The sequence below is a fragment of the Phalacrocorax aristotelis genome, chromosome 3, assembly GCF_949628215.1.
Source record: "Phalacrocorax aristotelis chromosome 3, bGulAri2.1, whole genome shotgun sequence".
NCBI lineage: Eukaryota > Metazoa > Chordata > Aves > Suliformes > Phalacrocoracidae > Phalacrocorax > Phalacrocorax aristotelis.
This window is the reverse complement of record NC_134278.1, coordinates 72,619,739-72,644,180: the sequence shown is the minus strand read 5'-3', so window position 1 is coordinate 72,644,180 and position 24,442 is coordinate 72,619,739. Positions and strand designations below refer to the sequence as shown.

The window sequence follows — 24,442 nt, the reverse complement described above, 5'->3', positions numbered from 1 at the left end:
AGAGGGCAGAGTAAGCCTCCGTGTCTCATTGGTTGCACCTTGTTTTGTTTTTGCTTAAAGACAAATACAGACTATAGGTGGGTAACCACTGATGTGCCCATGAGTCATGTAAACTTATGCCATTCAGGTATTGCCAGCAGATGCTTCAAATGGGTAATTTGTAGCAGAGGACTGGTTAGCTAAAACAGGCTGAGAACACCATTTATTATTTTGCTAAAGGCAGTCTGATGCCCTGACTCCCTCTTCACACTTAACTCATTCTGAACCAGCCTCTGTATTTTGGGTTGTACCTCTCAAGCTTTGAAGACATCTCCACATCTGAAAACATGATATTCTCATTTATGCTTGAGAGAGTAATACAGCAAAATCTTTGTTTCCCTTCAATTCCTGATTCTTTATGTGTGAGGCAACTTATTTACTATATATCCTTTGATTTGAAACTGATAATGCTGCATACTGTCAAAAGTGGTGTAACCTATGCCTTTTGCTCAGGGAGCTCCCTGCTGTTTTTGTGGTACTTCAGATGCATCCTAGTACATAGGTTGTCCTGCCGTTCTTGCTGGGTTCGTGGTTTGGTGTGCCCTGGGACTGCAGTTTCTTCTTTCAACTCAGAAGCAGTCTGTGAGCAAACTCCTTCCATCTGAGACTTTCTTCTCATGTAACAGTCATTTTTACAACTAGGTGAGATGTTTTTCTTTGGCATGACAACTCGCCTGACAAATGGCTAGTTAGTGGGATGCTCTCCTTTTGATGTTCAAGTAGCTATGCATAGAAAAGTTGCTCAAGTGAGAATGTAGCTTACCCTCCAAGTCCAAGTGTCTTTATCTACGGTAGTTGTCTTTCAACCTGTGGTTCAGGGCTTTGGGTTGGTCAGAACCATCTACTGGGTTTTGTAGACACATGCAATTTTTTGTGAGCTTTATTGACATTGGGGTTCTGCCAGCTTCTGGTTTTTATGATTTCTTTAGCCACGTGGGGCTCTTCAAATTGTTTCATGCTTCAGTTTGATGTGCATCTCTGATGTGCAACACTTGAGTAATGCATTCAGCCTCCAGTAAAAGCAACCTAGAATCATAGAGTATCTCAAGTTGGAAGGGACCTATAAGTATCATTGAGTCCAACTCCTTGCTCACAGGACCACCTAAAACTAAACCGTATACTAAGAGCGTCGTCCAGACACTCCTTGAACTCTTGACAGGCTTGGTGCTATGACCACTTCTCTGGGGAGCCTTTTCCAGCGACCACCCTCAAAATGAAGAACCTTTTCCTAATGCCTAATCTGAACTTCCTCTGATGCAGTTTCATTCCATGTCCTGGTGCCTGTTATCAGTGGGCAGAGCCACTGGACTGACAGCACCCACGGGCTTAAGCACTTCCTTGAAACAAGCACATGGTATCCTGCTTATTGGGGAGCTCCTGGAACTAATAAATTGCATGCTCCCCTTCAGAGAGATACGTGCTTGAAATACGTGGGCGATACGGCAACCACAATATTCAAGCCCAGAATCTGTAGGATTTGCTCTGTAGGTAATCAGGAATATTTCTCTTTTATTTGGGTAAGAGGCCTATTTAGCCTAATTAGGAAGCGCTTTGGCAACGATGAAGCAACACGAGCACACAGAAACGCAAGAAGCCCATCTTCATTGTACACAGATAAAGGGAAATGAGCAAATAAAATAGGAGATCCCAGAGTAGAAAGGATTATAAGCTGGCAAGAGATGGAGTTCTTATTGGTAGGTTGATATTCCTAATTGATATAAACATGAAGCCCTGTGCAGTCTGTGGTAGTTAAAAGATATGCATCTAAATAATATTTAAATAGATTCATGCATTTTTAAGACCCACTGGAGTGTAATTGTGTTCAACATAATTAAATGAACTGAAACCCCCTGATAACTGTGCATTACTGCTCCTAAATAAAATGGTCTCCGAAGAGACTTCAAGATGCTTAGTTAAGATGATAAAAAACGTGAGCCCAGCACCATGAAGATTTGCATGAGCAGCTTTATTTTTAGTTCATCTGTATGCTACCTGCAGTGGTTGAGAGTGTGTGTTAACAGTGCCATACCTCTGCTAGAGTCAAAAGCTGAGACTTCACTGAATTGCTTCAGGGCAGAGTGAGTCCTTCTGGTTTTACGTTATTGGTATAAATGTGGGGTGTCTATTTAAGCTAGCTTATTAATGCCACCAAAGAGTGGGAACTCCTTTGCGTCTGTGCTAGCGGTGGGCACCCAGTCCCTACAGAAGTGAAGGTTTGTAGGGGCATCACAGGCAGGCGGGATGGGCAGCCTTGGTGAGGGGGGTGCTTAGGCACAGCTTGCTTACAGGAGCTACAGGAAACCATTTCCTCTGCTGCTACGATTACATGGGGAAATGTGGATTGCTGCCATGCTCAATTATGGTTTTTTCCTTTCCTGGTAAAAGACAGCCTGTCAGGAAGCGGTAGGAGTGAAGGCGAGGTTAGTTCTTGGGTACACAGAAGTGTTGGGTGTATCCTCCAGGCTGCAAGCTGCTGAATTCCTACCAGGAAAAAAATAGAGTAGCAGAGTTTGAGAAAGCAGTATAAATGTCAATGTTCTGGTTTTCCACAGCTGACAGCTAGGCTGCCCTCTGCGCTCGCAGCTGTAAATCGAGGGCAGTGTCTCTGGGGCACACAGTACTCTGGACTGCTGGGCACAGCAACCACGATAACTAATTTCCACATCTACTGCCAAAACAGAGGAGAGACCTTATCGTGCCTTGGTATACAGAACAGTGTTTTTTCACGCTTTGTAAAACTGGATTTTCAGGTGAAGGCAGATACTCCAGGATTCCCTTTCCTCCTTTCCAAAACCTTCACATGGATGGCAGGAGAGTGCCTGTCTCTTGGAAGTAAGCCTCTTAAATGGCACAGGAGGAATAAATAATTGCGCTTGCTGTCACACCCAACTTTGTAATAGCATAGTAGTATTTCTAAATGTCGGGATGCTCATTGCTGAGCTGGGTGCTGTGTGAATAAATGTGCAGTGCTGCCCCATAGCTCTTGCCATGTAGGTGCAGATGAGGCAATAGGATCGTCAAGCCTTTCCTGGGCCCCGGCTTCCTTGCAGAGCCGGAGAGGGCTGTCCTCTCTCCTCCACTCTCTGGTGACTGTAGCTGGGGGGAAAGGTCCCAGTGCATGATTTGGCTGCTGAGGTGGTGAGAAATTAGGGAAGGCATGGAGGGCTCTCCTCGTTTATCAGTGCATCCCTGAAGGCAGTACCGCTGGGTTTCAGTCAACATGGGGAAGCTGTGGTCCTTAGGGAGGGACAGGCGGGAGACCGGTTCAGGGATCTCAGACCTGGCTTGAAAAGGGCTGGGGACAGAAATCCCAAATCCAGAGAAATAGAAATAAAGAGGCAAGGAGTGCACAGTGGTACACTGAAGAAGCAAGGGAAAGGGGCAGAGGAAACAGAAAGAAGGATAAGAAGTTTTTCAGGGAACTTTCCTTTTTCTGGGAAAGATGTGTCAGAGTAGGTACTTGTTGCTGTTGGTTTTTATACAGCACCGAGCACAAAGCAGAACGAAAATACCATTTCTTCCACAAAGAAATCACAGATTGTAAGAGCTTCTTAGTGTTGGGTAAAAAAGAAAAATGAACACTTCACAGGCCAGAACTAATTCAGTGCATTTTATTTGGAGAAACTATTTAGGGACCACCAAATTGGACAAAGAATTATTTTACTAAACAAGCTATTGTTTTGCCTTAGGGAGTGTGGTGGCAATTATGTGTATACATCTTATGCATATACCTGTTAGGAACATGTGTATATTGTATCTCAGGCAAGTATTAACTTGCACGGTGAATATATAGGATATGCTATAAAGGTTTTACTGCCCTGTGTTGAGGCAATAGAGATTCACAAATCCCAAGTTTAATAAGTGCTTTCCTTACCATTTTATGATGTTGATCAGGTACTCTAAAGGATAAAAGGATTAGGTTAGAATAGAATCCATATAGGAGCAGAATATTAGTGTACCAGTAGATGGTATTAATATTTTAGATATTGTTCATGTATGGAGGTTGACTTACAAATAGTTGCAAAACCAGTAGAAAAATAATTGCCTATTCCTAAAATAAAATCATTCCTCAAATACTCCTCAGCATACTCCTTAAGAATATGTTCATAGTGAAACCTTAATTTTACAGTGGTTTCTGACATTTTTTCCTCAGCTGAAGATGAACCAGAGTTTCATACAGCAGAATCATTGTTAAATAGGATTTCAGTCCCTTTCAGTTCATTGACTTAGTTTAGTGCATTTTATTGTTTTATTGTGTTTCACCTGCATGTCCATCTATGAGGGAATGCCCATTAGTGATTACTGGTATAAAGTAGAAATCAGTTTTGACTATGCTTTTTGTAGTAAAACTTGGATGTAAACATGACCGAAGTTTACATTCTCTGAATCTACCATGCAACTTTAGCACCTTGGGAAACATTGTAAACCACACTTGCTGAGCTTACACAGTTGTCCTGAGATACTGTTGTCTTCTCAGTTTGTTTTTTCTTATTTTTTTTTCATTTTCTTTACATGTTTTCTGTTTTGGTTATTTTTCAGGCTACTCTTTTATTTAGTTGCTCACACCTCAGTTATGTAGACCCAAACAGTCACAGATTTGTTTTTGTCATGTTGTGTACTAAAGAAAATACATTAATTTTAATGACTTCTCCGTCACTATTGCGGTTGATATGGCCAGCTCACTGAGATCTATTTCATCATCTACTTAAGATGTTTGGCTTTTGAAAATCTATTTCATTAGGATCTAACTTAACTCAAACAGGAAGCCACCCCACAACATATGCTAAACTTCCCACTTCTGAAACAAGAATTCATCTCCATCTCCTTAATGGTGCATTAATCACACATATGTTCATTTCGTAATTCTTATCATTATTGTGTTTACCATTTCTTGCTGCTCCAAGTGTTAGGATAGAAGCCCACTGCAGCTGGTGTGCACAAAGAGGCTACATTTCCACTGAATTTGAGAAAAAGTCTCAGAAAGCACAGTGTGCAAAAGCAGGAGGCAGTGAGAGCAAGGGAAACAAAACTGATGAGAGGTGATGTCAGGTGCAGCTATTACATGGCTTAAGGAGTTGTTAACTTATTCGGCTTTACAGGGTGGCAATGATAACCTGTGCCTGGCTGCTGACCAGCCCGGTGGGTAGTGATGGCCTGGCAGGTATCAGAGCAGGCAAGAGTTTTGAGTTACTTTTTGATGAGCTTAGTGCAGAGCACCTCAGGGAAAGGAGGATAGAAGATAATATACTGTTATTAGGGAAGCTGGACATTAAGGGTGCTTTGAACTAACTTTTCATGAATAAAATTTGCATGTAATCTTGTCTATCAAGATAATGAGCATGTGAAAGAGCTGGTTCTACTTGTGATAAATACCCACTTTTTAAGTGTGTTGGAATGTACATTTGCATAGATACAACTTTTTCGTTAGTATGCATATACACGCACACATTTTTATCTTTACATAGAGGACTTGCGTGGTTGCATGCCAGAGGGAGGGATCCCACTAGTGTGCTTTCAAATCAGTTTTAATTTACAAAGAGAAAAATGTAAATCACAATCAGAATATTTTTCCAGAGATGCTTTGTTACACCTTCTTGACAAGACTTCAGGGCTTTACAGTGAAAAGTGAGGGGAAAAGAAATGGTGGTGCTGATCGTTAAAGAAACATTTTATATTTGCTTTATTTTGAAAAGGGGAAGAGTTTGTTTTGATGTAAAGATAGGGCAGGGTTTCATATATATTAGAAAAAGGTTACATAGTTGTGTGATTTAATATAAAGTTTCTGGGTCTAGAGTAACTGCTCTGAACTCAGTGAGCTGTATCAGTTATTTCAGATAACTGCTGCAATAGCTTTTATATCAAGCCATACCATTGTGTGTTCTGCTTATTGTACAGAATCTAGAACTCTTTTGCGCATGCTGCAAAGAGCTCGACAGAGTTTTATTAGATCTATTTTTGTAACTGTCTGTAAAGTCGCATAGCTTAATGACTCAAGCCTCAGATGCCATAAAAATTAATGGAAAGTCTTCCATTGAATGGGTCTGATCTGTATGTTCTCTTTGTTCTTGCAGTGTCCAGCTATAGAGAGGTCAAGGGAACCATGACAACCCTTCAGCATCCTCTAAAATAGCTGTTCTCAATATAAAAATGTCATGACTTCTACACTGAGTATTTTATGCCTTCCCTTGAATATCAAGGCAAGTGCTGGGCTGCCTGGCCTTGTGCTTCTGTCTCATTCATGTTTCTGACCCCACTGACTGTCAAGAAAGACTTTGAACCTGTCACTTCATGGATAGTGGAATTGTTACTTCGTCTGAATGGAAGATTGTCCTTTCTGAGCCCTAGGAAAAGAAGGGAATGTTTCTCTAGCAGCTTGTTGGGTTTATTTTTAACGGCAACCATTCTGAAGCTGAGCCAGAAGGCAAAACATCAGCCTTATTCCTGGCAGAAATGCATTGCTAGCCAGGGTCAGGTAAGAGGGTCAGAAATGTGCAACAGATACAATTACCGTGAAGCTCCTCAGGTTTTCCTACAGAAGGCTCTCCTCATCACACAAGTCTGTGTTACTGTAGCAAATTGAGACGCAAGCCCTAGCCAGAGAGGTACACACAGATTTAACCTTCCAAAACAGAAGAGGTTTGGATCTGATTTAAATCTGCCTCCTTAGAAAGAACTGTGGAGGAACATGAAATACAGTGTCTCTCCCAAATTAATCACCTGAAGCCTGAATTCATGTATCAGTATGTTCTGCAGTGCAGGGAGGTAGGCTGCCAGTCTGAGGTTGCCTAGGGTAGGATGCACAAATTTCTCAAGCTTCTATGAGCCCGCTTTATGAAAAATATCTAAAAAGGACTGGGATCTTATTCAAAGTTGTCCCATGAAAATCTGAGCGTCCCTTGCTTTCTATGTAAGCTAGTTCTGCTTAACTTTAAACATTGCACAGGATGTGTGCTTTGTAGATGAAGTTCTGTGGAAAACAGTGTGTTTATTAGGCACAAACATGTTTCCCTTCAGGAGATGTTCTCATTTTGCCACTTTTTTGGTCCCTCCACCCTCTTACCCCTCTCCGCTCCCCAGACAAGCCTGTTTGCTCTGGCCCACATTCTGGCTTTCATTTATGTACTTCTTACAGCTATCCAAACCAAAGGTATTATTGAAATGCAGGGTTGTGTGCCACAAATTTTTGGTAGGCGTCCCTGTTAAGATCCAACTGCCAGAAATAAGCTTCTGCTGTTTACAGTGACTCTCCACACAGTAGTCCTGTGTTTCAGGCGTGGAAATGGATTTTCTTCTCATCTTGGGCTGTGAAGGTCAAAAACATGCCTCTGACAGGGCATGATTGTAAAGTGTTGCGAAAGAGCATCTTCCCTTCGTCTATGCCCTTTCCATACACGTTTATACTTTAATAGCAAAAAGTCAGATTTTTATTTTCCTCCCAGTTTCTGACCTGTTCCTAACTTCCCAGTTTATGCACATGCTGTGGCCATGGCTGGAGTGGTTTTTAAGTTAGGAACTTGTATAGCTGCTTTGTGTGCTGTAATCTGGCATTGCTATGTGCAGATGGAGACCCATCTGTCCTGCTGACCAAAAGCGCTTCTAATGTGCACATCTTTTTTTTTTTTTACATTTTTGAGATTCATGCAATTAAATGAATTTCACCCAGTGGCTTGGAGAGTGAGCACATACATCTGATAATCAGGTGCTCTCTTCTGACATTCCTGACATCTGCTGGAATAGGAGGAGCATACGCTGGAATATGTAGTTCTGTAATACATCTTTTCAGAATCTGAGATAGAAAAGTATACACTCAAATAGTTGTATTTTTGGTAGCTTTTCCCAAAACTCTTATTCTGCTTGGAAATTTATACAGAAAGTATGTATGCTGGGCCAGTGCCTAGTGTTTAGGACCATATGCAGGTTCATGAAACATATACACTACTTAGCAAAGCCCATTATTCCTCCTTAGCTAGTAGTGTTTTTATTTTATTATTATTATTATTAAAATCTGGATGTATTTTTACTTAATTTTATTGCCAGCAGAGCTCTCTGACAAAACATTTTTCTCCTTTACACTTTCAGATGTCAAATACAAAGGATTCTGCCAGCGCGTTGAACTAACTGATGTGCAGTGACCGATAAATCCTAACTTTATAATAAGTGTCAAATCGTTCCAACTTTTCTTTGTAGTCACTCCATTAGCAGGAATCCTGATGGATTCCTTTGGTATTCACATGCATATCAGAACTAATTCTCTGGGAATTCCAGGGCAATTCATCATTTACTCTGTTTTATGATGCCAAAAAATGTTGCATGCATACATTATAAGATGGAAATTTAGGAACATATTCGACAACCAAAAACAGAAATCCAAGATAAAATATTCTAATGAAAACAGAAGTTATTAAATCTTCATTTTAGCTTTCACCCTTTAAAAGTAGTGGGTGGTTTACTTTCCTCGCTATGAGACTCTTTTATGGAAAGGTCTCTGGCAGTAATGATATCTTAAGCAAAACATGTTGTTACTTTTTACGAATAAATTAAAGCATTTCAGGAATGGTATTTCTGCTCAATATTTGTGTTGCTTATGATTTTTTTTTTCCACCAGAAAAAATCTGTGGGATTATATAGCTGGAACATTGCAGTTTGTATGGCAATAAGCACAACTGGCGCAAAGCAGTCTTCATGGTAGGGCTTTGCTTAACTGTTAAATTTGTAACAAAATGAGAAAGAGTTTATTATGAGGTCTTGGTTTTAAAAACACTACTGACCTAAAGCAGTTAAGAGCACATCAGTGGTTACTGGATTACAGATATAACAGTAAGAATAAATTTGAAAGCTGTCTCTTTTTTTTAATGTTACTCACACAAGCTGTTTCAAATATGAGACCTGTCTACATCAAAATGGGACATAGTGGCACATAACTGAAGCCTTATTATAAATCACATTTTCTTGTTATTTTTAGTATCAAATAGCTGTATGCTTTTTCCTACCTGTGAAACTAAAATAGCAGTCCACATTTATTTAGACCCTGTTTTATTAGCATTGGAATCAAGCCTACAAGGTAGGACTATCAATAAGGAAGAAGAGGAATGGACAAACTGTGATGGGTTTAGACTTTTATTTCCATTATCTTAAAAATCCTCTAGGTTTTGGCTTGCATATGAAAGCAAGAAAGTAAAAGGAACTTATGAAAATTAACATTGGCTCTTATTCTTTATGCATCAGAGTGAAATATTTCTAAACTATTATTACTTATGTAATTACTTATATAATTACTTTTATTGTTCTATTTTATTAATAATGCTAGGGTTTTGGGTTTTTTTTAAAGATTTCAGACAACTCCTTTGACTCTTTGTGCTTTGTAAGGGAATGAATGACAGACAGACAAAATGCCATGGTTTAAAATTCATCTTCTGGTTAGTTATACTTGCAGTTTGATGATATCTAAAGTAGGTTCTCCTGGCCGTTATCAGTGCAGTAGAAAAATGAAGCATCTTCTCTTCCTGTAGTTTTGCCATGTTATTTAACAGTACTTGAAGAATAAAGGAGGAAGATGGAGATAACTATATACAGAGATAAAATTTGAGGTAATATAAATTAGATATATAATCCTTTGTTAAGTTATGGCATTATTTCCTTATATGTAATATGGGTGTGAAATACTTGCTGTCTTTGTCTTGGGTTGATTTGCGTATCTGTGTTTCTTTTTTGACAAAAGCAATGCTTTCTGGTACCCGCACACCTAAACTCATAAAAGCAGCTCTTTGCTACAGAGACAATTGATTCAATAGTAATCTTCCACTACAACTTCCTGGTAAGCTGAGATATAAATGCAAATTTTTGTGGTTTTGTTCTCATCTTCCAAAGGTTGAGACTTCAAACCCCACAGCTGTCCGTATCTAGTTAGGAGGTTGTTTGCCACTTTTGTGGAGTGGTTAACTTGTAAAGCCAGCTGCCCTCAGTCTGGTAACCCAGGAAAAGAAGGGTTGCAATGAGTATGTTTCAGTTATTAATTCTCGTCTGCAAGATCTTGTGGTATTTCTGTTCCTTCATCTTTTTTCGGATGATAAGGTTGCTTGACACAGCACTGGTCTTCCCTGGAGAGCTGGCATGAGCTATATTTGGAGCATAACCCCTAAATTAAGTCACAAGCATTGAGAACAATCCCTCTGTCAGTCAGTGAGGCTGGTGCCTGCAGCTCAATTCTGGACATTGTGGCACTGGTGGACTCGGTTGCTTGTGAATAGCCCTTTCTTTGCAGCCATGTGCTTGCTGGTGGTGGGGCCACCTGCGTCCTGTGGGCTTTAATTGGGGTGCTGCAATTGAGCTAATTTTGCTCCAGGGACAGTCACAAGCCTTCAGCCTTGTAGAGACCACCTTTAAAAAGCACCATGAACTGCATGCCAACAGAAGTGAAAAATGATCTCTTGTTAGCTTGGTTTGATCAGCTGTGCAGTGCCATTGCTATCCTGTGAGCGGCCCGTGACTGCAGGTGGGGGATGGTGCATGGAGGAGTTCATGTGATATGCTTGGATTTGGAGTATATCACTCAGTTTCAGAGTCATGACCTTACCTTCACAAGTTACACCTATTTCCAAGCAGGTTACTACATGAAATTTAACGGTTTCCAGAACGGAGAGGAGACGGACTGATAAAGTAAAGATGGCAAATTTCATATTGTTCTAATAAAATGATGGTTTCCTGACTTGCCTTTCTATCATTACTGTTTCTAGCTCCTGTGCTTTTAACTGGCAAAACTTATCAAGGAATAAACAGACTTTGTCTGGGGATTTTTTTGTAACCTTGAGAGAGGGATGTTTGTTATGATGGAATGGTTGGGATTCAGATGTCACATCGTCTCTTTGGAAGTCATACAGGTTTTGTTGTTGCCTGCAACAGTGAGCAAATGAAAGTTAAGTTTTGGGGTTTCTTTTTCTGTTTGGTGTTAATTTTCCTCCCCAGTGCTGCAGCACTAGTTATCCGTACTGAGTGTGCAAACCTTGTGAAAGCAGCTCGTTGTGTGCATGGGATCAGCAAGCATGCCCTCAGCCACTGGATGAGTGTCCAGTTGCACAGGCAGATGTGTGGATCTTGTGGCACCGGCTGAGAGTTAACATTTCTTCCCCAGCTTGTTGGGAAGTGATGGATGGTAAGGGGGTGGCTGGAGGAAGATATATGCTCACTGCCTGCTGAGCGGGTTGCGCTGCTGCTCTGGTAGAAAGGCAGGATAGCACTGTCGTGCTCTCAAAGGTGCTGTTGTTTTGTCTTCGTAAACTACACACTTGCTTAGAGGTGTGGAAAGTTGTTTGTCCAAAGCTCTGGAAAGTCTGAAGTTCCCAGAAGTTTATTTGCACTAAGGAACCCAATCTTTTGATGTTTGAAACATCTCCTGTTGGAGATCTTTGGCAGGTTGAGAGATAGGAAATACAGTGAAAAATACACAGGTATGTATAGAGAAGGCTGTGTGAATAGATATACTTTTAGCATAGTTATTTTGCTTCTGCTGCTCCAACAAGTGATATGCAAGTTGTTTTCCACCTGTACTGTACACAGTAGTTTTAAGAAACTGCAAGCTGTTCAGAATTCTGGGAACGTGAGCTCCCTTGAGAAACAGGTATCCTTGAGATACCTGTAGTGCATGTGGGATTGCACTTTATAAAAGCAGAGTGTTTCACAGAGTTTGAGGTTTAATAGGCTTTCACTTTGATTTAAACTGGAATGTTTTTTCCAGTTCTCTGGAAAGGATACTTCATTAAAACAAATCTGCCTCTTCAGCATAGTCGAGAATCCTGAGGGCAGGACCACATAGTTATTTCCAAATGGCAACAGCTTCAGTAAGGTGTGGTTTCTAATTAAAAGTTTTCCTCCTAGCTCGCATGCTAAAACTCTGCCTTGCAACTTAGGTATATTATTAGCATAATTATTTTTAAATGATTTCTCGATTGCTTAGTTTTTTCCTCAATATTCAAGGCATAATTTTCTGTTTGTTTGTGTTGCATCTATTAACAGCAATAATGAAATAACACTCTCCAGTGTATTCTTGTTCTTCTCAGAATATGCACGAAGTGTAGATTTTTACCTTTTAAAGAACGTATACAGTAACATATATTCTCTTTCGTAAAATAGACAGCAGAGAAACAAAATTACTCCATCCCATCTTTTGGACCTATTTTAAGTGTGTGCATATTGTACCAAAAAATTGTTAATTCACTCTGCCTGTCTCCTTGCCCGGCCCTCTATGGCATACTTATCTGAAGTTTAAAAGGATTTCTCATGCCACTTAAAATTCAGCCTGTGTTTTCTTTTGTTTTGTTTTGGTCTCCGTATTTATCCATAATTTAAAAAGTATTAATTTGGACTGTAATTAACAGATAGTTACAATTAGATTCCTGGCTATAGCCATTTTATTAACAGGATAGCAATCCTGCCTAGCAAAGCAGACATTTGGGACTGCACAAACCATATTTCCACCTCCAGTATATCTTAAAAGACCAACAGGCAGAGTGTCTTTGTGGGTGGCATAAACTCATCTGTTAAAGTAATTTGGCTGGAATTGTTTGCAGTACGGCTGATTGTGCTTATGAGCAAGAAGTTTAATGTTTAAAATTGCTGTTAGTCATTGTCAAGGAAAGCAGGGCTACTCCCAAGTAAATAAGGTCAGTGAAACGTATGTAATGGCTGGTTATTGGATGAGTTGGCAGCTGCTTGGGAGAACCAGATGGAATAAGAATATATGTGGGTGGGAGGGATTTGAGGCAGGTAGTGCCTGCAGATATATTGTTCCTCTGCTATGCACTGCTGTCCCTGCCTTCTCCCTCTGTGTAGGAATTAACAAGGACCCACCTGTTTCTGAAGAGCTACTGTGCTTAAGAGGATGACCCAAGAGCTGTGTGCTGGACATGCTACAGGGAGAGGGTCTCCCTCAGAGTTGTGGTGTTACCTTTAAATTAGAATTTTAAAATCAATTAACGTCTTTATCTTTCTTTCCACCATAGGATGGATCACTGGGAAATATTGATGACCTGGCACAGCAGTATGCAGACTACTATAACACCTGCTTCACGGATGTGTGTGAAAGGATGGAAGAGCTGCGCAAACGGAGGGTTTCCCAAGACCTTGATATGGTATGGAGAGAAGTTATGACTTTTATTAACAAATGATTGCCATTCATGCCCCAGATTAAGACTCAATAATTTGGCTTGAAGAGTTCTACCCAGGGAAATAACTATATGTGATTGTGTTCACGCACACAAACATTTCAGCCAACTCAATTAAACACTTGGAAGTTAGCATAGTTTTTTCTAGGTATTTGTCATGATTCATTAAGCCTTGGAGCCTGCATTTCTTAGTTCTTTAATTAGAGTACTTTTTGCTTATGTACATTTGCTTGCAAACCTCAACTCTTTCAGTAAGATAGTGTCTGATGAAAGCATCATTTCCTCACTCCAGGATGGTCCCAGTGTGCATTGCGTGCTCCCACACAATGAAGCTGTCTGCTGTTTTTCAGTTGCACTGTACAAATTGTTAAAGTACTACTTCTCAGAACTCCAACGTGCATATACTGATTTCAGGCTCCCAAATGTAAACAATCTTCAGTTTTGTGAACTTTTCTATTATTACACTTTACAGAACCTGTGATGGGGGACACTGAGTCACTGAGTCCTTCAGGCTGGAAGGGACCTCAGGAGGTCTCTAATCCAGCCTTTGGCTCAAAGCAGTGTCAACACTGAATTCAAACCAGGTTGCTCAGGGCTTTATCTGATTGAAGACCTCCAAGGATGGAGGCCTTGCAACCTCTCTCAGCAAGGAGTTGTGCTGCTTCACAGTCTTCATAGTGAACTTTTCTTTTTTCCTGATATTCTGTGAGATACCCCCCATGGCAATTTATACCTGTAGTCTCTCCTTCTCATGCCATGCACCGCCGTGAAGAACCAGGCTCCATCTTTTTTGATAACCCCCCATAGGTACCAGCAGGCTGCCAGTAGGTCTCCTGTAAGCTGTCTTCTCTGCAAGCTGAATCTTCCAGCTCTTGCAGCGTAAGGTCTCAAGTCCTTGAGCGCCTTGGTGGCCCTCCCCCGGGCCTACTCAAGTTTATCAACGCCTGCCTAGCACACAGGACTGCAGAGCCAGAGGTGGTGATCCAAGCATGGCCTGACAGGTGCAAGGGAAAAGGGAAGAATGGCTTCCCTCAATTTCCTGGCTACACTGCTGGTGGCACGGTGTGAGATGCTGCTGGCTGCCGTTGCTGCACAGACACGGTGCTGGATCATGCTAAGCCTACTGTCCCCTCAGGCATTTTCTGCAGAGTAGGCTGGCCCAGCCAGTTAGTCCCCAGCCTGTGCTGGTGCATGGGCTCACTCCTCCTCAGGAGCAGGACTTTGCATTTGTCCAAGTTGAATTTCATAAGCTTCCTGCCAGGCCATTCTGAATGGCAGCCCTGCCCTCAAACTGTCACCTGAGGTGGGCATCATCCATTACCTGGACAGGGGTGCCCTCCTCAGGTATCTAAAAGGATAGGCCCCTGAACTACTCAGCTTGTAATTGGCCTCCAAATACAGCACATTAAACATTACTCTTAAAGCCCAACTAGCCAGTTTTTCACCCATTCAGTTGCCTAGACTCTCTGGGTAGTCCCACTTTAGCCAAACTAATCTATATGCAGGTCATCTCCATACCTCATTTTTCTTATGTATAAGAAGGAACCTTTTAGGAGGCCTATCACAGAAACATCATGTTTTCCCTTGTTAGACAATTTCCTTACTGTCCTGTAACATTAGTAAATGTTTGTCACTACTTACAGTATGTATGTTTGTAAGTGTTACTGATTGCTGCACTTTTTTTTCATTGTAAACTTCTTTACAATGTTAGTTTTCATAACATTTATAAAGATCATCCGTGACTGAGAAAAAAAGCTTTTAGGACTGCTTTGTTAGATCTTCAGTGTTAAGTTTGTTTCACAACAGTATTGTATGCTTTTACATACAGACTTACAGATATTTCCTTCAAGTCTTGTCTCGCAGAAAACAGGTTACTGAAGGAATTACTGTTTTGTCACTTATGCTGTGGTGGTAACTTTTGTATGACTCATACAGAAACTCCATAACCAAAGTATGGTTAATACCTCTACTGAAGCACAGCGCTGTTGCAGAGCCAGCATGGGATCTGATCACAGTTCTGCAGTTCCTCTGCAAGATCAAATCCTTTAAGACAAATTTGGGAGCTGAAGTTGTGTAATTATGTCTTCTACCTTTGCTTCCCCAGATCCTAGCACTGACTAGCAGCAGGGAGCGGTTTGCATCCTTTCACTAGCAGCTGCACCTGATGACGTGGATTACTTAAGGCTACTTTCTTTCTTCTTGGGATTCCAATTTAGCAACTGAGAGGCTTCCAGAGCTTGTACAGACTATGAACTTCAGTTACACAATGAATGGCTGCAGGATCAAGGCAGAGAGAGTCATCTCCTCTGCCCTGCTGAAGTTTGCTACTTCTTTCTTTATTTTTAAATTACAAAAAAAAAAAATCAAATGTATTTTGCAGATCTGTTGCTGTCAAGAAGTTCCAAGTGTTAAATAAAAGGTTATTGCAGGAAATCCCTTTGTTAGACCCTTGAGGCTTCTGTGCAAAGAAGCTGATGGCACAGAATTGTGGTTCTTGTGAAAACCCCCACACTCACCATACCTGGTATTCTGGGTAGCTGCTGGCAGCAACGAAACCCCTTTTCCTGGTGCTCTTGGAAGGCAGCTCCCGTGCTAGGTAATGAAGCATGCCTTATGGCGGGAGAGGACTCCCTTCCATTTAGACAGATGGGCCTCATTTGGCTCCCTTCACTTCCAAAGCTGCAGAAGCCAGGCTGGGGAAAGCCATGTGAGCTTAATTAACTCACATCAAAGGTGCAGAGCTTCATGCTGCTTTAAATGGATGTCAGCTAACCCAAGACGGGCCAGTGAGTGATTCACTAGCTCATTCTGCTCAAGAGAAACTGTAGTCAGAGAAAGTGGCTGTGTGAAAACACATCCTGGAGATTCCTCTTCAGTGGCTCTCATATTGACTTTGCTTACTGTAGTAGTCCAGTGATGACTTCTTGAACTGTCAGGTCAGAGAGAAGATATTGCAACTGAAAATGAAATTATTGCTCAATTTTTGCTACGTCCGTCACCACTACAATACAGTTTCTGGACATCAGACTATAGATGTTAGCTTGCTTCCACAACAACAGCATCCAAACATTACTGGCTGCAGCTGAAACTTGCTCGCATCAATAAGTAGGCAGGCTTAACTTAGGTACACAGAGAGCAGGAAATGGCCGTGTTGACTAGGATGCCTCTTCAGTGTGATAGAGTAGTATGCCTGTTTATAATCTGCTGTAGAAACAGGAGTTGATTTAAACAGCAGAGCTGCTGAAATGACTGCAAAAGTACTAATGTGAAAGACAGAACAGAAGACAAACATTTGTTGTGATGGTTTTCCTCTCTTTACAGCTTGAAGAAAAGTTTGCAGAGATTTTGGAACAGTGAAGGGGGAGTAATGCTGGGGAAAATGCCAGCTTCATAGCATATCCCAGATGTGCTATGATAGCAAAATACATGCAGCCCTGGAATTATCATGCACCAATATTATTGGGCTATTAGCCTAGCCTGGGTTTGCTCTGCCATACATTGCCCTCCTAGCAGCAGTGAGGAGGGGTAGTGCTATCCATATACCCTCTCTTCCCAGCAGTGTGGTTGTGCCAGAGCTGGAGGTGGGCACTACTTCTGCTCTTCCCTCCCCGCCCCCCATGATGGTCTTCTCTCTCTTTAGCAAAGTGCTAGAACAGAGCAAAGTTGATATGCCTGTAGTGCTAGCGCAAATTTCCAGGGTTTTGCTGAAGTGAAGGTTACTGAATCATGAGAAGGGGGTATCATAGGATAAATCCAACCCCTGCACAGAGATCACGCCCAAATGAGGAATAAGGGGACTGGGGGGAGAGTCTCTGTCGACAGCTACCTGAGAACTATGGACCCTGTGTGCAAAAAATCTCATAAAGCAAAAGGTATTGGGATACTTCTTTAGATTTGATATTCATGAAAGATCGGGCAATCAGCAGCTGTGATATAGCTGGGAGACTGCAGCTTGGTTTTTGGATGCCAGTTCTGATGTCTTCCTCAGAAATGCAGTATGAGTGATAAATAATACGTAGCAGAAACACAAAAGGCCAAAGTTAGGTTTGGAGCTGCTTTTACTGAATCCTCTGAACAAAGAGAAAGAATGGGTCACCCCAGGGATCGAAGTGTCCTCTAACAGTTGCACAGCAAGGCTGCATCAGGAGGAGTGGTGTACTAACAAAGAAGTGCCTGAGCTGGCAGAGCTTTGCCAGGAACACGTCTTTAGCACTGGCTTGCCCAGATTGTAGTGTTTCCACTGGAAGGACAGAAATGTGAACTGTTTATTGCTGCTTCTGTACACTTTGAAATCATTTTAAGCTGTTTCAGGGCAAGTGTTGATATCTTGATTGTATATTGTACTTTCTAATCAGCTCTCCAACCTTTCCTATCAGACCATGGCCATTTCAGTCTGGATATCCTGCTCTGGAGTGGAATTTAAACAAAAAAATCAGTTCGTAAAATTGTTTGGGAGAGGAGCATATCTTGTAACAAAACAGTAGCTGCAGATGGAGCTAAACACAGAATATTTTTCCAAATGGTAGTGCCGTCAAGGATTGTTAGTTGTCCCTAACCACGGTAACTGCTTTTTGCATTTGGAATTTTGCCTCTGTTTTTGTAATGGAGAATGTGCTTGGGTTTGGACATTAATGTTTGTGAACAGCATGGGAGTTGCCCACATTTCCTAGCATTTGGCCTATTCCTGTGCACCATGTGTTTTTTTGGCTGAGGAACAACTGCAGTCAGAGTAGATATAGTGGATTTTCAGGTCCATAATGGATGTATCACTGGTAATATTGAGCTGGACATCTGCTAAAAGGCAGTTACGGCTGGAAAAGTGACTCTATGAGGGTGGCACCTTGTTACTGCGTGTATCTGCTTCTTTTGTGTCTTCGGAATCATATCTGCCTGGCTCACTGACAAAACCAGGTTCTCCTTGCCTGTCAGGAGGGCAGGATGTCATTGACAGAGCTGTGAAAGAGCAAACTGCATTCTGTGGTCTCATCCGTCACTGACAGCAGCTGGCTAACTGCTGCTGCTAAGGTCTGCCTTGTAGCTGATGATCTTGAAGTCAACAGCTTGAGGTTTTCTGATGGACTGTGACAGTTCTGGTTGTGGAACTGAGAAGTTGCACTAATCTTTTGACTTCTAAATTACATAAATTTAAAATTAATGCCACTAGAAAGCTGTAAGATGCACAAGTATACTTTTTTTCCCCCCCTCCATCCATTTAATGAATTTCAATGTGTAAAAGGAAAAGTGTTCAGAATATTTCTCTGTGTACATGGTGGTAAAGTACAGTACATGTTTTTGAGAAATTGACTTACCTAATCCTGGGTGTTTGTACAGTACCTGCACATGTACAGATGCAGAGTCAGAAAATAGAAATGAACACAAAATCAACATAAGTTTCTTGCCTTGCTGCCCAGCATGTATGTGCTCCTTGTAGGTCTTGGCTGTGCACGGGTTTGAAAGTCTTCAGCAACCAGTTGCTTGGTCATAAATGGAGTTGACCATCTAGACCATGTCATTGTGTATAAATGGTATGTGTCCAGCAAGCAGAGTGGAGGAAAAGTAGCACAAGTAGAGTAATTAGTAGTTTGAGCAGTAGAATAATTAGGCTTTAATCTATTTAGAGATGTATTTGGCTGATACTGTACTGCTGGTTGGTGATACTGTAAGACTACTTGAGAAACCAGTCAACCTGCACTAAAGGAGACTAAAATACCCAGAACTGCTGGAGTCAGTGATTGATGTGTATTTAAGAACTCTCCATGGGAGTTAGTCACTGAGGCTAGAGTTACCGTGCTGAACTACTTTGTGGAATCTGCCTGTGCCTGCACTATAGCTGGCACTAGCCACGACCACCATTCTTTGTGTCTTACGTACATTAAAATCTCAGGATGCTGAAATAGACTGCTTATTCCCAGCCATGAAATTATCAGCTCTGCTTTGCAAATGCAGTACTGGCTGCTTTTACCTTTGTCCTGAGGAGACACCTCTGTATCTTGCTGGAACAGGGTCCCACTGTTTCGTTTTGTCTTGCTCTCTGTGAGAGGCCCTCCAAAGTATAAACAACATCTGAGTTGGATTAAAAAGGTATCTACAGCACAAAAAAATGAGCTGGAGAACACACAGATAAGACTTCCTAAATTCTGGAGAGTTTCCAGGCCTTATCAGGCAGACACACAAAAGAAAAGGTAGCAGTAAAAGACAGGGACTTTGAAGAATTTATTTTTTTTTTTCAGTATAGTTTAAAATAGAGGGGGTTTTGCCTGAATATGAGGTGCATAAAGTAGATACCCAGAGAAAATATATAGTAGAGATTTACTATGGTTGCAGTCTCAGCCTCTCAGCATTTTCGGCTTTATCTCCAGAAGTTAAATTCATAGTAATTTTTTCATCATTAATGGAGCTTTTCAAAGGTAGACACAGTGGAAATTCTGGAACAGACAGGCTATTTTTGGTGTCTCATGTATCACACACCAAGACATCAAGGCCATTTAAATACAGAGCTAGCATTAATCATGAAAATAAAGCAAGGCTTGTTCCATAAGCAGCAAAGTGAATACCATTCTTAAAGCATTTCTTAGTTCACTTAGTGCTAGCAGACTAAGTAAAAATCTCTCAACTTTCTGTAAGCTAATGATCTGCTGCAGTCTCACCACTGTTTTTCTTGGAAGCCCATTTGTGAATAGTCCCTTAAGCAATATCTGTCTACTTACAGGCAGAGTTTATTGGCTGGAGGCTCAGCAGACTGTGCAGCTATGGCGGTTTGGGTGACCTTATCTTCCTTTCATTCGTTTGGAGGATCCTTGCTTTTTGGAGTGGGATCTTCAGTTTAACACTTCCGGTCTTCTGAAAACATTTGTGTTTTTGGCAATGTCAGTGTTATGGAAAGAACAGGTTGTCAAAGGTAATTGTTATTTTTTCTGAACTGGTAATACTATTACGAATTAAGTAATATTTATGTTATTAATAGAAAAGATAACTCACTTCTGGTAGACTGACTGTTAATAGTGGAGAAGAGAAATTCTCCCTAGCGTTATAAATGTGGTTTTTTAGCTATTCTTAATCTTTTGGCATCATCTGTCATGATTTTCTTGTCCCTTTACGTTTAGCAGGACTTTTACTTTGAACCTAAGATCAGTTGAATATATTCTTACCGTGCTGTTCTTTTATCCTAGAAGCAGTGCGTGTCTGCTGGAACTGACAGACTAGATTTGTATTAACTGATTTAATCTCATCGGAGCCTGAGGACTTTGGGGGGAGGTGGGAATTGGTTGACTAACTTCAGCTCCCTTTGTGTATTTTTTTTTTTCCTTTCTCCCCTCTGAATTAAAAAATGACAGCAAAAATGGAAATGTACAGCGTCATGTTATCTGGACCATTAGGTAAATTTCATTGCAAAGGATATGATTCTTAAAAAAGAAAGCAAATGAAATTGTCATTTAAGAAGGTGCATCTCTGAGGGGGAAAAAAAAAAAAAAGGAAAAAACAAAACCAACCAACCAACAAACAATCAAAACCCCAAAACACCCGAACGCTGTGGTGACCGGTTTCTGTGGCATGCAGCCCAGCTTGCCATTCACATGTTACTAGAAGAATTCGAAAATACCCAGCTGAGTGGCATTACTCTGGGAAGGACAGCAATGTGTATTGGCTCAGTCAGAAGAGAGTCAGGCTTTTGTAATGTGGTAGCAGCTAAACCAACAGAAGAATGAACCTAGAAAGCGTAATGTCTTCTGTTTAGATTATTCCTCTTTGTCCTTGTATAGCTTCAGTCTGGCTCCCCAGGCAGCCTCTGCGTACCCTCCTTCCATCCCCCAGCCACTGCTATCCACTCCATCCATGTGTTCTGAAGGTGACTGATGGCAACTTCAGATGTCAAGTAATTGTTGCACTAGCTTGCACTTCTTCTGAGTCCTTGGGTAAAGAAACACCACCCTGGAATACTATTCCACTCAAGGAATAGTAAGGATGTTGTGCAAGACAGGAGCCTGGAAGTTAGTGAGGTATTCAAAAACCATAACAGCCTTGCAGGTCATCAGGGAAAACAAACAGGTCTTGATCAAAAATAAATCAAGAGCATGTTGTGATGAGAATGAGAAACACATCATGAGTATTTGTGTGCATCTGGGTGTGCTTTGGAACGTCTGTTTCTCTGCAGCAGAAGGACGCTCTTCCAACAAGATGCCCAGAGGAAGGCAGGCCTCCATCTGCGAATTCAAAGGGGTTGGTTTCTCTCTCTCTCCCTCTCTCTTTTTTTTTTTTTCTTTTTTTTTTTTTTACCAGCCTGGCCCTGCTCTTCATGGTGTAGGTTCTGATGTTGCACAGCTACTCTCCTTTGGTCTCTCTATGCTTTGTCTTCTCTCTGTGTTGTGTAGGTCTCCTGTTTCAGCAGTGTCGCCTGAAGCACACAGAGAAATGCTCTGTTTCAAACAAGATGGTCTGTGAGTTTTGCATTGAAGGAGAACTCAAGCACTTTGAAGGGATGTGATTTCTTTGGAGATTGATCAATCTGTTTTCCAAAAAATAATAAAAAGGAATGGCTATCAGCTTGAACCCCCTCTTCCTGACTCCCAGATGTCATATCCCTCTTGATTTATATTTGTAAATTTTCCCCAACAGTTTAGATTGTAGCTGATTCTTACATAAGGGACCAAAGTAATCTGGGTTTCTACGTCCAGATTTTCCCTGACTCTTAGTCTAGTCCTTTTTGGCTGTTCAAGCAAATTGAGTTGGGGAAGGCAATAATCCTGTAAAAATATACATATGAAAATGAGTGGGTGATGTTTTGCAAAAGCATTCGATTTCAGTACCTTATCAGAGGGATTAATTTCTTGCATTGCTGGGCATGATGAACAAATCAGTCATGGACTAGAAACTAATTAAAGAAGAAAGACTTGAAATGATTAGCAAAATTTTGAATTCATAAGTTCCTTACAAAACACATACTGGTAATTTTTTGTTTATGTCTGTATCTTTTGCTTGTTGCTGTTGAAGTTCCTGATAAGACCACAGTTACAATAATTTGGTTTAGGCTCCGTGCAAAAATAGTGGCAGTATGGTTGTGTGCCCAGGCTCGTGTAAGGATGTAAAGAAGGTAGTGTTTGTAGGAATAATGTCTTATTAAATCAATGAATATAGGTGTGAAAAATAGACAAACCATTAATCATATAAGGCTTTATTCACAAGCCATCCAGAAAAATTAGGAAGATAAAAAAGCTAGAAAAAGAAAAACCAGAAGTTGGAAGCTTCCTTTAAGACAAACTAGGCTGATAAATTAAACAGTATTTGAAAGAAGTCCATCTCCCCTTCATCTCCAAGGGGCACACATTTCAGTCTTCAGTCAGCCTTCTGTCTTGGTGCATCCACAGACCTGTTCAGGTTTCTTCTCATTCTGGTATCCCAGCAAAGGTTAAGCCAGAGTTCAAGTTCATTTTGACAGAAGAGATAGCTTTTAAAGTTTTGCAGCATGTGGGAGGTGCTGAAAGTCATGAAAATGAGAAGTGAGAAGGAAGTAAGTCAGTAGAGTTGCTTTATTATGTTCATGTGGTTAACTATTGAAAGCCACATAATTGGAACCTTCAGTTGCTAGCCTACACAGAAGCTCACAAAATAGCTTTATTTCTCCTTTGTATGGCACTTTCCACCCTCGAAGTCCTTTAAAAACATTAATTAGCCTTTGTTGTGTCCTTTGAGGTTGGTAATTTGAGTACCATTACCCCTATTTAAGCCTCACCTCCTCAGCTACTGCTGAGGATTTACCTGTGTAATTCCCTAATTCCTCCTCTGTAACTAAGTTTGCAACAGAGTAGCGTGAATTCAGGACAACTTAGTAACAGCCAATGGCATTAGTCTGGGTCTACACCCAGTGTAGCTGTAAACAAATACTGTTTTGTAAAACTGTAACAACAAATTTGTAAAACTGTAATCAAATACTCAGGCCACAAGAGCTAATTAGGCAGTGAGTGGCAGGCAATCCAGGTGTCCTGTGGCTCAAGCCTAAAGTCCAGTCCACTCTCCCACACTTTGAAAAAAGAGAAGTCAGATGTGTCTTAAAATTGTGCCAGACTATTACAGCGTTCCTGATCTACCATCTTTCAGAGAACTGTCCTATTTTCCTCTGGAAAATACGAGGTCTAGTGAAAAGTCTAGCTCTACCAGTCAGTAGCTCACTGGCAGCCACCTCTTCTACCATCCTGCCTCTACTATAAACGACTGCCTGGCGTATGGCAAGGCTAATGCTAATACAAACTCAGGAGTCGGAGAGCTGTGCTACTTCACTGTGGAGCGGGAGTACGTTTCTTCAACAGTGCCTTAGTTTCACTGGAATAGCAGTAGCTGGTGATGGCCGACAGAAAATTCTATTTCATTAAGCCCCAAACTGATACTTCATTTTGAACACCTGTGGGAAAGTATGAGAAATGAAGGTCGTGGTGTGCAAAGTAGTAGGAGATGGTGTTTTGATCCAGCGGTGTAGAAAAAAGTGTGGTCCTCTCCTCTGCCTGAGGAAACTTGAACACTTATCTCCTATCTTCAAGGAGAGTGGTCTTCAATTTAATATTCTGTAGTCATCCTAACCGTATCTGTTGATCAGCCCAGTTCACATATATGAACAGTTCCTGGTATAGCAGTGGGAATACCAGTGTCTTGTCTTCCAGGTAGGCATCTTCTCTACAAAGCTAGTGAATCTTTTTTTTTTTTTTCTTCTCTTCCTGGTTAAATAATTTAAATATTTGAAACAAGGTTCAACAGCTTTATTAGGAACAGAGTAGGAATATGAATCTCAGCCTAATGTGTTTTGGCTCTTTTTTTATTATTTTACATGTTTTGGTTACTCCACATTGGAATGATACTCTAAAAAGCAGCCAAGCTGCTGACCCTCTAGCAAAATTCAAGTTTATTATTCTTGATTGCTGTTTTTGACTCCATAACTAGTTTGGATAACTTTTTGTTTGTAAGATAGACCATAGCAGGCAAATTATCTCCCTTGATCTCTTTGTTTATGAGTAGCCTCCATGTTAACAGCAAGATTAGAACTTACCTTAATACTAGGCTAGGCTGGATGAACATTTTGGGGGACTTGGTAACTTTGTTTTTCCTCCTTTGAACTGAGTTATCTTTACCATTAGTGGATTAGTTTTGTTGTGGCTATTGAATTACAGGTGGTACCTATAAACTTGCACCTTTGCTCTTGAAATATACAGATGTCCTGTAGCAGTCATCCTGATTTGCTAAGAAATGTTAATGTTCTTAAA

At 41.0% G+C, this 24,442-nt stretch overlaps 1 protein-coding gene across 6 annotated transcripts in view; it reads left to right on the top strand.

Annotated features, from left to right (window-relative positions):
- The window catches only part of LOC142054850 (SAM and SH3 domain-containing protein 1-like), a 565,973-nt gene that overhangs the window by 452,050 nt on the left and 89,481 nt on the right, over window positions 1-24,442 (top strand). For all 6 annotated transcript variants that reach the window (XM_075087979.1, XM_075087978.1, XM_075087980.1 and 3 more), the window contains one exon: window positions 13,035-13,163. In XM_075087979.1, the coding sequence (XP_074944080.1) occupies window positions 13,035-13,163 (129 nt within the window). The remainder of the gene's footprint in view (window positions 1-13,034; window positions 13,164-24,442) is intronic.